General features: G+C 36.4%; 1 protein-coding gene across 2 annotated transcripts in view; it reads right to left on the minus strand.

Annotated features, from left to right (window-relative positions):
• MSRB3 (methionine sulfoxide reductase B3) overlaps positions 1–13,137 on the minus strand; it is a 174,563-nt gene that overhangs the window by 140,079 nt on the left and 21,347 nt on the right. The window contains exon 2 of one of the 2 annotated variants that reach the window (XM_061204382.1): positions 3,474–3,600. The exons of the other annotated variant lie outside the window; for it this stretch is intronic. Within the exon in view, the coding sequence (XP_061060365.1) occupies positions 3,474–3,549 (76 nt within the window). The 5' untranslated portion in view covers positions 3,550–3,600. The remainder of the gene's footprint in view (positions 1–3,473; positions 3,601–13,137) is intronic. 2 annotated transcript variants of the gene reach the window in all.

Genomic DNA, 13,137 nt, shown 5'->3' on the forward strand with positions numbered 1-13,137 from the left:
AATGACAAAGCTGTGGTTAGTTTTCTGACTCCTATTCCAGTGCTCTTTTTAATACATAAAAGAAACTGTTATAGGAAATTAAGAAGAGTTCTGAGAGAAAAAAAAATTTAATTACAAACATGAGCAAACCATAACTCAGATGCACTTAATAAGCTCTAAATTGAAATTATGCCTTATTTAAAAATAAGAACAAAAGGAAGTCGAAGCTGAAAAATGATAGGTCAGCCTTCTGGAATATGGCCTTCATAGGTCAATCCAGTTATAATCAACTTTAAGAGCCTGTTCCAATTATTTTTCAGTTCTGGAATTATTTCATATTGAATAATAACTAAAATTAGTAGGGTACTGGCTAGGGAGCAGAAATCTTTTGATTTACAGAGATTTTTGTTGCAATGGGTTTTGACCAGGGAACAGTAAATTAAAGCAAGACGTCAAACTTTTACCTTAATTTCCTATATCTCCAATTTTGACCTCTTCCCTTTCTACTTGTATAAAGTGATAAAGACCAGAATTTCCATTTCCATTTCATTTTTATTTTTCAAAATTTAAATAGTTTGTTTCACATTATTGTTAAACTTAGCAATTTCCTCAACATATTTATATTTCTAAGAGTAAAATTCTGTCAGAGAAATGGATGGTAACAAAGATTTTGCTAACATTGAAGTTATAAAATATGTGGACACTGGAAGACTGCGTCTCATAACACTTAAAAAAAATACGGGGTGCTTGAATGGCTAAGAAATTATGGAATACTATTCTAGTCAAATCATTTATCAAAATAAAATGGGCTTACAAGCCCTAAGTAAGAAAGACCGAGTCTCTCTAAGCTTCCATCAGTACTGGATAGTAAGAATAAAAGAAATGTGTTGTATGTTTATAGGACTTCAATCTGGTTCAGCAGGATGTATAAGTAAAATAAAGAGATCAAAACAACAGATTGAGATGGTTATTTCTCAAACATAAAGTGCATTTGTGGTTCCGATTAAAGTAAAAATAGTTAAATGAAAGATGGGACATATTTAAATGTTTTTAAAAGTCTATTGTACTAGAAAAATACAAAATATATATGTATGTATATTGATACAGATGTCTATAGTGAACTAGTGAACATTTATATATAGTGCTTACTACATGCCAGCCACTGTTCTAAGCGCTTTCCACATCCTAACCTATTTCATTCTCACAGCAACCCTTTCAGGTAAGTACTATTATTATCCCCATTTTACGAACAAGGAAGCCAAGGCACACAGCCAGTTAAGTGGCAAAGCCAGAATTCAGATCCAGTCAAATTCCAGAATTTGTGTGCTTAAGCATTGTACTATAATGGTTACTTCTTAAACATTATCAGCTTTGTTGACTTTATCTTTGAATCATTTGATATCAAAATTTAAAGACACATATTTTGATTAAACAATTTCATTATGAAACACTTTAATCCCACAATTGTCATATATCGAGGGATACCATGTTAATTAATAAGTTTCTGTAAATACTTAGCCTCCTTGGTGTATGACAAACTCATGTTACAAGAACTATGCTAGTGCTCTCATATCTTGGGGGTTTCTTTTTTCCAGTGGAAAACATGGTTATGTATCAGTTAAATAACTTTCATACTACAATTATTATATGTAGTATATAGTTCTGGAAAAGTTCCCCATGGCACAGGAACTACATTGGTTGATGCTCTCCCTCAAGCTTACATACAATTCAACAAATAAATCTTGTCAGTCCTACAACTTGAATTTCTCTCTTATCTATCGCCTTCTTTCCAAACCTACTGTAATGATCATTGTTAAGGCTCTCAGTACTTCATGAGTCCCTCCAGCCTCAAGCTCCTCCAACATACCCAATGGTGGCATGCAGGGGCATGGCGGGGTAGGGGACGCGAAGGTGTCAGGAAGAGTGGTTGTGGACCCCATGCATTAAGCTTCATTGGCCTCTCAAGTCACCACAAATAGACATAAAACCTTTTTTTTTTTTTAAATAGCGTGTTTACTATTCAAGTACAGCTTCAAGACAAAAGCCTTATCCTTCTAATTAAGGCTTCTAATTAAGTTGCCATCTCCACCTTCTCATAGAAATATCTGGAACCAGCACTGAACCTTCCATCATACTAAATCAATAATCCTTATAAAATGCAAATCAAGTCATTTTACTCCCCCTTCATCCCTTCCCCAAGATTTAAATTTTTAAAAACATCATATAAGGCACTTCATGATTTGGCTACCTTCCTTACCTCTTCTACTTGCCCTCACCTACCCAAGCTAGCCATATTAAATAACCTGCATTTCTCTGAACACACCTTGCTCTTTCAGGTCTTCATGTTTTTCCCACACTACTTCATATATTAGAAATGTCCTTCCCTCTCCTTGGACATCTGGCTAACTCTTGCTCATAGTCTGAAATTCAACTCAAGCACTATATCCTCCATGAAGCCCTCCTTGAACTTCAGAGACCTTCTCTCCCTTCCAAAATCTCTTTCCCTAAGCAAAGAGCTAGAAGCATCCTCTGGATTCCCCTAACATCCCAGGCATAAATACTTTTAGTCTAGTTTTATCACCGTATGGTTCAATGGTCTTTACACAGTTCCAACTCCATCTTGTGCTTGTTAAAGAAATTGGCTTGATCTTGTTAATCATTGTATCCTCACTGCTTCACACAATGTCTGGCACTCATAGTTAATATTCAATGAATATTTAATGAGTTGGAATTAAATTCTTTATACAGTATAGTAATAGAGATATGTATACTAAAAGAAAATATAAATAATATTGACAATAATGTTCACAGACTATATCTGGCCATAGTGATTTTCATAATAAAATTAAAATAGTAAACATGAAATAAGCACATAATAAAACTTTGGACTTTTATGTCTCAGTTGTTTAAATGCTTAAACTCACATTTTTAAAAAGGGTGGTGGCTCTAATTTAAGAAGCAGTGAACACATGCTATATTAGTTCTCTTTATTTGGTCATTGTTAAATAGAACATGTTTTCTTTATAAGTATAATAATTAACTTTATTACACTAAAGTTGCTCGTTTTAATTTTTTCTTTCTAAAGGAATGACCACATGTGGAATGAAAAGCATTTTCATTATCCTTTAACGAGATGAATGTCCTATTTTGTGTGATTTGGAGCAGTTTCTCATCAAGGCTGCCAGCCTCTTATGAACATTACGATTTTCAGATTGTAGTGTGCGTTAAAGAAAAAGAAGATATCATGAAATATTAGTGACAATTATATACTGAGCAAGGAAACTGGACAATGTTTCCAGGGGTTGTTAGGACTGTGGAAATGAATGTTACTCAAAGTAGAGTGGTGATTTATAACCAATTTCCGTCTTCAAATTAGGGCCCAAGTAAAAGAAAACGAAATTCAGCAAAGCATTATGGTGTATCATTTCCTGCAGCAGAAACACTCCCCCACCCGGACCAGTGCCCTTACTAAGTATAGTACAAGAAGCAGCAACCTGAGGGAAGCCCACAGGCTCGCAGGGCTACTGGCTGGCTCTTTGTCACCAAATGCAGCAGGTTGAATGCAGACATCACTGTGATATCTTCACCAACAAAACGAGAGGCAAAGAACAGGGGCAAGAGCTGAGTAAGAGAAAAAAAGAAAACAAAAACAAATTAAAACATCACAAATGTTAAACACATTCACTGCACAATTGATGGTTACGGTTTTATCTGGAACTGAACACACACACAGTGCTAATAAATTTCAAATGCCTATTTTTCATATGGTGGGCTTACTTTCAACCCAGGCTTATTTATATCTTATGAATAAAATACACACTATATAATAGCAATGTAATCTGTGAACACATTTTGCAAGAGGTTGAGAAAAGAGACGAAGTTTAAAACAGTTGAAAGGAATTAACATTTACTGAGTTCCTACCAAGTGACAGGAACTGTCTAGGGCCAAATATAAATATATTACATCATTTAATTCTTACAATAAACCTAGAAGGTAGGTTTTATCACCCAATACATATGTGAGGAAGCCAAGGCTCAAAGGTCCAAGGGCACAAAGCAAATAGCCAGTGGAAAAAAAATTAGAAAACCTTGTTCTATCCAACTACAAAGTCCCGCTCTCTCCTCATACCACGCTGCCTTCTTCCAGCAATTATTTGCAAATCTCCCTCCCTGGAGAAGACTGCAAAATACTGTAAGATTAAGAGATTTCTTTTGTTAGAGTTTCATATTTTAAAAAAATAGAGTCAAACCTAAGGACAACTAGGAGGCTTCTCTTTATAAATAGTGTTAAGTTTGAAGAAGGCATATCAACCATGAATTTTCATTTGATTTTATGATTTATAATTTCTAGATCAATTCTGTAAATAATGTTCACAATCTAGCCTTAAAAAGGGTAAAAATATTTTTTAAAGCTTTTGGAAATGAATCATGTGGAAGGATCTCAAAACTGTGTGAATGTTAAACTTTAAAGAAAAGTTCAGCTAGGATTTTCTTTAAACTTTTGTACAATCTTTCAGTTGGTAAAGATTAACTTCTAATGAAGGTGGAAGATACTAGATTAACAGTAACTTCTAATATTTTATTTAAAATTAGCATTATAAGTGACCTTAACTACTAAATGTCCAAAAATGGATATAAAATTAACGTCTCGTTCATTTCCTGACCCTCATCCCTCACCCCACTTCCCAAAAATAAAAGTCTGTTCCTGGTCTCTTCTGACCTCCTCGAAGAACAAACACATAATAAACAGTAATATATTTTACCAAATCATTCTGGAGTATATCTGACACAAATCTGCTTGTATTAACATGCCTGAACTCTGATTTCTCCAAACTAAACTCACTACAAAACTAAAACATTTTTGTGTTACTAACTGGAGACAAAAGGGAGGAAGAGGGAAGGTAAGTATCACAATGCACAGCCTGAAAGAACCATTAAACATAAATAAACATGTCATTTTCACGAGTGACTGCAGAGCAGGGAAAAGAGAGCATTCCTTTGGAGCAGACTACTGACTAATAAAAGATCAAAGGTCTATACCTCACAACACTATAAATAAAAATGTATTTTTTTCCTTGTGACCTTCTCTGTGAGGAATAAAGTATGCACGGTAAATGTAATCACTTAGCAAAGTTGCAGCCTCATTGTGCTCCTGCAGCTGACTATAAAACGTCTTCCTATCCTGTTTCATCAACTGCTGTACCAGGCGGCCTGCACGCCTACCGATGGCCACGGCCATCTGGCTTGTGTCAAAGCCAGCGCACAGGAAGAAAGGGAGTGATGTCACTCTGCAGGTCAGGCAAAGAACAAAGATGCATTCTACAATGAAAAGCTGAGGGCCTCAAATACCGGGGGGCCCTCCAGCATGATATGACGGAGTGATTTAATGTTCTGCCTGTTGCATTTATTTCTACCCAAATAGCCAGGGCTCCATCTAGTGGCAAATTAGTTTTGCCCAGTTTTCTTTAAAAGTGAACCCAGCTACATTAGCACCAACAAAGGAGAGCAACAATGTGATTACTTTTAGAGGTATCTAACCTTTTTTACACTGAAGAATGCAAAAGTACAATTTGTCACAGTGCTCTCCATTGTCAAATCCTACAACGCATGCATTTCATAGGTTAGGATTTGATATAACCCTAATTATTTTAATGTTTGCAAGGATAACTGAAAAAGTAGCTAATTTTTGCAAAAATGCACATAAAGTGACATAACGTACACACTACCCTGAAAAAATGTAGCTGAGATAGAAAGTGAAAAACAGTTCTAAAGAACGGATACATGCATCTGGATGCCTTGGTGAAATCAAACTCATAGTTATATTCCACAAAAGAATCATAGTTAATATGGCTCTAACATGTGACGCCAGGAGCAACTGTGCTTTAGAACAGAAAAAGGAATATTTTTATGCTGAAATGGTTTAACAAATTTAATTTTTAACTAATGTTCTTCCACTTAGTTTTTCTTTTTATTTTTTTAAAGATTTATTTATTTATTATTTATTTTATTTTTGGCTGCGTAGGGTCTTAGTTGCGGCTCGCAGGATCTTTGTTGAGGCATGCGGGATCTTTCGTTGTGGCGCGCCGGCTCCAGGGCGCATGGGCTCTGTAGCTGTGGCACGCAGGCTCTCTAGTTGAGGCGCACGAGCTCAACAGCTGTGGTACACGGGCTTAGTTGCCCCGCGGCATGTGGGATCTTAGTTCCCTGACCAGGGATCGAACCTGCATCCCCTGCATTGCAAGGTGGAATCTTTACCACTGGCCACCAGGGAAGTCCCCACTTAGTTTTTCTTAGTTTATGTTTGCAATAAATGAAATCAAACACTGACAAACCAATCTAAAATGCAGAATACATTTAGATGAAAGATATATCACAATGGACGGGTGTGATCTATGAGATCAGACTACCTGAGTTTGAATCCTCGTCCTGCCCCTAAGGAGCTGTGTTACCTTGGAAAAGTTGCTTACCCTCTCAGTGCCTTAGCTTCCTCAACTCTAAAATAACAATTAAATAAGTTAATTGGTAAGAAGTGCTTGGAATAACTCCTGGCACATAGTATATGCTCACAAACATTAGCTCTTATTATTATTTAAATATACAAATATTTGCTTTATTTCAGAATTATATGAATCGGAAATTTCTAACAGTCCATTTATACCCAATCCTATTTAGAGTTAGCAGGCCATTCTGCAAACATAGAATCCTATTTAGGCCAGAAAACGTACTACTCTTGGATTGATTTCCATGGTAGGATAAAGTTATCCTCAGGATAATAGTCAATGAAACCCTTGCCATATGGCAGGCACCATTCTAAGCACTTCACATTTATTCGCTCTTTTAATCCTCAGGAACTTATAAGGTACATATTATCATTTTCCCATTTTTAGATGTAGAGATTGAGGCGTAGGGAGGTTAAGTAATTTACATAAGATCTTAACGGCTGGTAAGAAGCAGAGCCCTTAAGTAACTGGACGGAATGATTTAACAGATTTGAACCCAAGCCATCTATTATAGTTCCAGGGCCAGTGCTCTTGACCACTACACAACTGGCAATGAAAAGCCTGAGGTTGTTACCAATCCACTCTAGACACTCTGATTCTATGTTCTCCTAATAGACAATGTGGCTGATAATAAATACTTAATAAAGATTCATTTAATTCAAGGAGATTATTTGAAGATTCTCTCTCTTGACATTGAGTGAAAAAAGTAGAGAGTTAAGGTAGTAAAAAGCCTGAGACAGACTTCTAGATTTAATCTTTCTGTCCCACCACATGCAACTCCTCTTTCCCTTTCACCTTCAAATCGTTTCTCTAAACACCTTGGATACATCTTTAGGATATATAACCTAAAGATGCCTAGAACTGAGTCCACTTGCATCTACCAAAGCTTCAACATGTTGATGATACGGTACTTTTGAGAGTCAAACAAACCAACAGCTACTCCCCCCACTCCCCCCCAAAAAAATCTGAGTTTCAATTAGGCAGCTTTTTTCCCATTGCGCTCCCTGAGCTGCCTGGATGAGGACCCTAGCCAGAAACAATCCTAAGTCCAAAAAGAGGCAAAAGAAGCACATTCTTCTAAGTGGTGACAATCTTTGGGAAAAGAATTAGCATTAAACACCCCCTAGAAATCAGCACTGAGCAAAAACCACCCAGAAAATCTATAGTTCCTCAAGTTTATCCTCAACATCTTCACTTTTGTATTGCTTTTGACTCAAATAATTGCACCTATGAATAACATTTATAGATAACCAATATGTTTTTTTAATGCCAGACACAATTTACACATCTTTCTAATCTCCCAGAATATCTAGCACATCACTTTGAAATTATTTGGTGTTAAAAAATATGGGTTGAACAATACTTAATGAGCAGTATCACACTATGTGTTGAGAACAGAATTAGATTACATAATTGTCTATCATTTTCTGCTTAAAATTTTTAATGATTCCCCATTGCATATTGCAGGGTTTCCCAAGTCATGTTCTGTGAAACAGGCAATACCCCTTCAAACAAATTTAGTAATGGAAATGCTACCCAATATAAAGGGTCTGAGAGGCTTTACAATAAATGCACCTGCTTAACTTTCTCTCAACTGGTGCCTCTCAAATGGTTTTGACCTTACAAAACCCCCGCCTTTCCTATCGCCATCCCACAGACACATTCTGGTAAATCCTTTGGATAACATCCAAATTCCTGAACAAAACAACTAAAGTTCTACATCTAGCTGCTGCCTAACTCTTCACCCCTTTCTCTTGCTATACCTCCACATTCCAACCCACCCCACACTCCTGCCATACCAATGTACTCATAACTTCCCCCAAATAGGTCTGCTGTTTCCTATTTCCACCTCCACATCTTTCTTCATTCCATAACCTTACTGTCCTTTCACCACTCCCAACTCGCACCACTCCTAACTTCTCCTATTTGGGTCCCCAGTGAGGCACAAAGCATGATGTCATATCCCCTACAACAATTTTCAGGGCACTGATTTGCTTACATCTCTGTCTCCCTCTTCTAGATTATAAACCTCTTAAGCATAGGGACAGTGTCTTTTTCATCTTTGTATCCCAATACCTGGCACCTAACAGCCATTCATTTATTGAGTGAAAGAATGACTATATAAATAACTGATTCTATGGAAATGAGTGTTCTGGATCATCATTTCCCACCCTGCTATCTCTGCCATCTCAACTGTTAATGGTGCTTAAATGTAAGAATCTGAATTAAAACCAGTTGGTTCCTTCATAGGAATTAGCAGTTTCTGTGAAGAGGTGGGAAGTTGAAAGTGCAATCTGACTTGAGATCTAGATAATTCAAATGCCCTATTTTGGTCAAAAATTTCTACTTCTCCATCTTTTTTAACCCCTAGAACTCTGACATCCAAAATTTGACTAACGTTAATTTGTTAGCTTTTTGGTTTGGGTTTATTTTTATTTCCTTTCACTTCCTTCCTTGCAGTTGAACAATCAACTGCCAAAGAGAGATGATATAAACAGGGAAGCGGGGAACTTACGAAGTTGATAATTAGCTCAAGAATAAATGAGCTGATTGTCCTAGTGGATTTAAAGCGTCAAACCTAAAGGTCAAATCCCTTTCCAATAAATGCCAAAAGAATGTCTACATCAGTGGTTCTCCACAAGCTAGTAAAATGTCCCCCCCAAACTGCAAGGGCCAACCAAGAGTTGACAAATTTGAATTTTGTCAGGTAAGGACAAAATAAAAACAAAAAGCCCCAAACCCTAATCTCACCATAATATCAGAAAAGAAAATTATATTAACACCAAGAACTCGGAAAGCAATCTCAAGATAAAGAACATACTTTTGAATAATATATTTAAGTTTTGTGGGAAAACATTTCATTGTTGCTATTTTTCTCATTTCTTTATGAAAAGAAGACACTTCATCATGGGCTAGCATTTGGAAACCACTAATCTAAATGTCTACAATAAAGTTCTATACCTGGCACCCAGTTTATGCTCAACTAATGTTTGCTGAATGAATTGATCAATCAATCATTTACTTCTCAAAATCAATTGGCCAAATTGCTAGAATCGGGCATCTCTTTTATTAAGCAGAGATCTTTCTGTATTTGTTATAAGAAACAATAGAACCCTGGCTACTCAGAATCCTCAAATCTTCCAAACCATTTAGAGATAACACTTTTTTAAAAAAATAGACACATTTTATTTTATTTATTCTTTGATGTGGACAATTTTTAAAGTCTTTATTGAATTTGTTACAATATTGCTTCTGTTTTATGTTTTGGTTTTTTGGCCTTGAGGCATGGGATCTTAGCTCCCCAACCAGGGATCCAACGTGCACCCCCTGCATTGGAAGGCGAAGTCTTAACCACTTGACCGCCAGGGAAGTCCCTAGAGATAACAATTTTAAGATACCAAATTTTACTCAGCTCACCTGTATAAATTCTTACTACATGGAAAACAATGTATTAGGAGCTGATGAATATGCAAAGATGTAAGATATAGTCTGTGCTGTCAAAAAACATATTAGCTTAGATGGAAACATAAGATATGTACTCAATGTCTTTACAGAGGTAGAAATAAAGTACATGGAATTTCAGGGGAAGGAGAATTGCTTCCAGCTTTGGGAGAGGGAGTGGCAGGGATATGGGGGGTTGGGAACTGAAGAAAAGTTGCATAAAGAAGAACGTTTTCTTTAATATCTCCAGGGTTAGCCATTTTTAAACTTTTTGATCTTAGGATCCCTTTACACTCCTAAAAAAGTTATCAAGGACCCCAAATGCCTTTTGTTTATGTGGTTATACCCATCAATATTTACTATATTAGAATTAAAGCTGATTAATTTTTAAAACATTTGCTTATTCCATTAAGAATAACAAAAATAAAAATAATAATACATATTACAAAAATGACATTTTCAGTGAAAAATAACTATATTATCCAAAACAAACAAAATATATATTTAATGGGAAGAGTTTTACATTTTTTTTGCAAATCAAGTCTCTTTAATATCTGGCTTAACAGAAAACAGCTGTATTCTCATCTCTGCTTCTGCATTCAATCTGTTGTGATATGTTGTTTTGGTTGAAGTATATTTATGAATGAAATCTCGCCTCACTCAGATAAGTAGTTGGAAAAGGGAGGAATATTTTAATAGCTTTTTCAGATAACTGTAGACATTCTTCTTTGATATTACACCAAAATTCAACAATGATAATCTGAAACTACGTATTATCAATGAACTTTTCATACTATTACATTAAATTTCATTGGTCTACCTTACATTTTGACTGGATCTTTTAACTTTGTATGATTTTGTAACATCATGCACTGTTCGTTTGGAAAACATTGGTTCAATGGGTTATGCAGATCTTTCACATGCTGACACATTACATTATCAATATCAAAAATATTCATTAATATCACCACTGATTTCATCAGATAAATCTTTAAATGTTGAGAAGCCGTCAAGCTCATAGTGGCAGATACAAGCTTTCCAAAATTTTATTTTTTAACTTGAAAGCTCGAATTTTATCATTGCCAACAACACAGTCAGTTGTTTTCCTTAAAGTGACAGAATCACTTCATTCATTTTTGAGAAAATACTTGCCAAATACCCAAGTTTAAATAACCATCGTTTGTCTGTTGGTCATTCTGTCAAGTGAAATGGTGTTTCAAACAAGCTCACCAGTGCTTTTCCTGGAGACGGCCACTGTACTTTGTGACGCGGAGGCTCTTTATAAAAGTGTATTTCTTGTTTCTTCACACAGAATAATAAAAAGATATGCACTTAAGATCTAGAGTTGATAAAATTAATATAAATCTTACTACTTCATCAAGGACATTCTTAAGTAAAAATGGCCTTTTCTCCTGTTTGGATGTTAGTGAAGAATGGAATGACTGCTAAAAAGGTTTGCTGCCCCTGCCTAGCTTCACACTAAGACAACAGCAGTTTCACCTGCTTTGGCTTTTGCAACATCAACGCAAATGTCAACACAGTGAAAAAGGAAAATAAGGTCGTAGCATTAGTCTGAAAATAGTTTTGCCTTTGTGAATCCCTTGCAAAGCTCTCAGATGCCAGGGGTCCTTAGTCCACGCTTTGAGAACTGCTGGTCTGGCCCTCCGGTTGGTCCATAACAAGCACAGTAAATGTTTCATAAGCACTCGTTGAGTAAGTGAACGGCGGACAGAGGAATACATTTATAACTTACCCCATGTTGTCTAGCAAAAAACAAATGGTTAGAAAATAATACCAGTAGTATTTAGACCTCTTACTACTTCTAGAGCTAATTAGTACATTTCCTACTTCATCTAGTCTGTGGACAAATGCAAATGCAAAATTTTGAGCTATTTTATCAAAGTGAGGAGAATAGTTATGGCAGATTTCTGAAAGTAACAGAGTGCTACAACCCAATTTTCTCAGCACCACTCCTTGAAATTCACAAAAGTATATGTCCTGCTAGGGGATAAGAAAACAAATTGTGAATTAGTGCTATCTCCAGAAAAGGAAAATTAATTTGTTGATAAATTCTCACATTTATTGAACCCATATCATGTACATGGTACTATTAATTCATATACTGCTAGTAGAATAATCAAGGAATACGAACTTTTGGAAATGATTGAGAATAATAGAAGTTGTATCATTAAACAAGTTTAGAACCAGAAAAAAATCTTGATTAACACCTAATACATAGATTTGTGAACATGAAGTGACCACCCAACAAAGGTAAAATAATTAGTTGAAAGGTGTTTCACAAGTAATTTGTTTAAAATTGTCTTTAGATGCTGAAGTTTGAGGATAAAGTTTTTAACGAAACAACTAGGATGAAATTAGAGTTATCTCTTTAATAATGTCACATTTCCTTCTGAAATGTCTTCTTGAGTGGGAGAAAGCCCGCGCGCAGCAACAAAGACCCAATGCAGCCAAAAATTAAAGAGAAAATGGTGGAGGTAGAAGTAGCACCAGGAATGCACAGCTTGGACCATCTGTTCCTCAGTCTATGATCATCATCTGTGTATGACTACGTGAGGATGTTGCTCATGAAGTATCATCCATCATGTGTATCTCAGTGGAAAAAAAGTGGGAGAAACGATGAACTGATCCAAACCACTTGTTTTGTCAATAGCAAAACAGAGATAAAGAGACCTACTGAAGGTCATACAGCCATTTGGAGAAAACATTAGGCTAAAACTCCTTTTTATCTACATGTTGTGGCATCTGTGTTTTCTTTATTATTCAGTTCACATAAAAAGTAAGAAAAGGACATAAAGAATTGTACCTAATACTGACAATGCAGGGGTTACACTGTGTCCATTAAGAAGGTACACTAATGGTATAATTTAAATAGAATTATGGGGCTTCCCTGGTGGCGCAGTGGTTGAGAATCTGCCTGCCAATGCAGGGGACACGGGTTCAAACCCCAGTCCAGGAAGATCCCACATGACGCGAAGCAGCTAAGCCCGTGCGCCACAACTACTGAGCCTGCGCTCTACAGCCTGCGAGCCACAGCTACCGAAGCCTGCGAGCCACAGCTACCGAAGCCGGCGCGACTAGAGCCCGCGCACAGCAACAAGAGAAGCCACCGCAAAGAGAGCCTGCGCACCACAACAAAGAGTAGCCCCTGCTCACCGCAACTAGAGAAAGCCCGCGTGCAGCAACAAAGACCCAATGC

The sequence above is a fragment of the Eubalaena glacialis genome, chromosome 11 (assembly GCF_028564815.1).
Source record: "Eubalaena glacialis isolate mEubGla1 chromosome 11, mEubGla1.1.hap2.+ XY, whole genome shotgun sequence".
Taxonomy (NCBI): Eukaryota; Metazoa; Chordata; class Mammalia; order Artiodactyla; family Balaenidae; genus Eubalaena; species Eubalaena glacialis.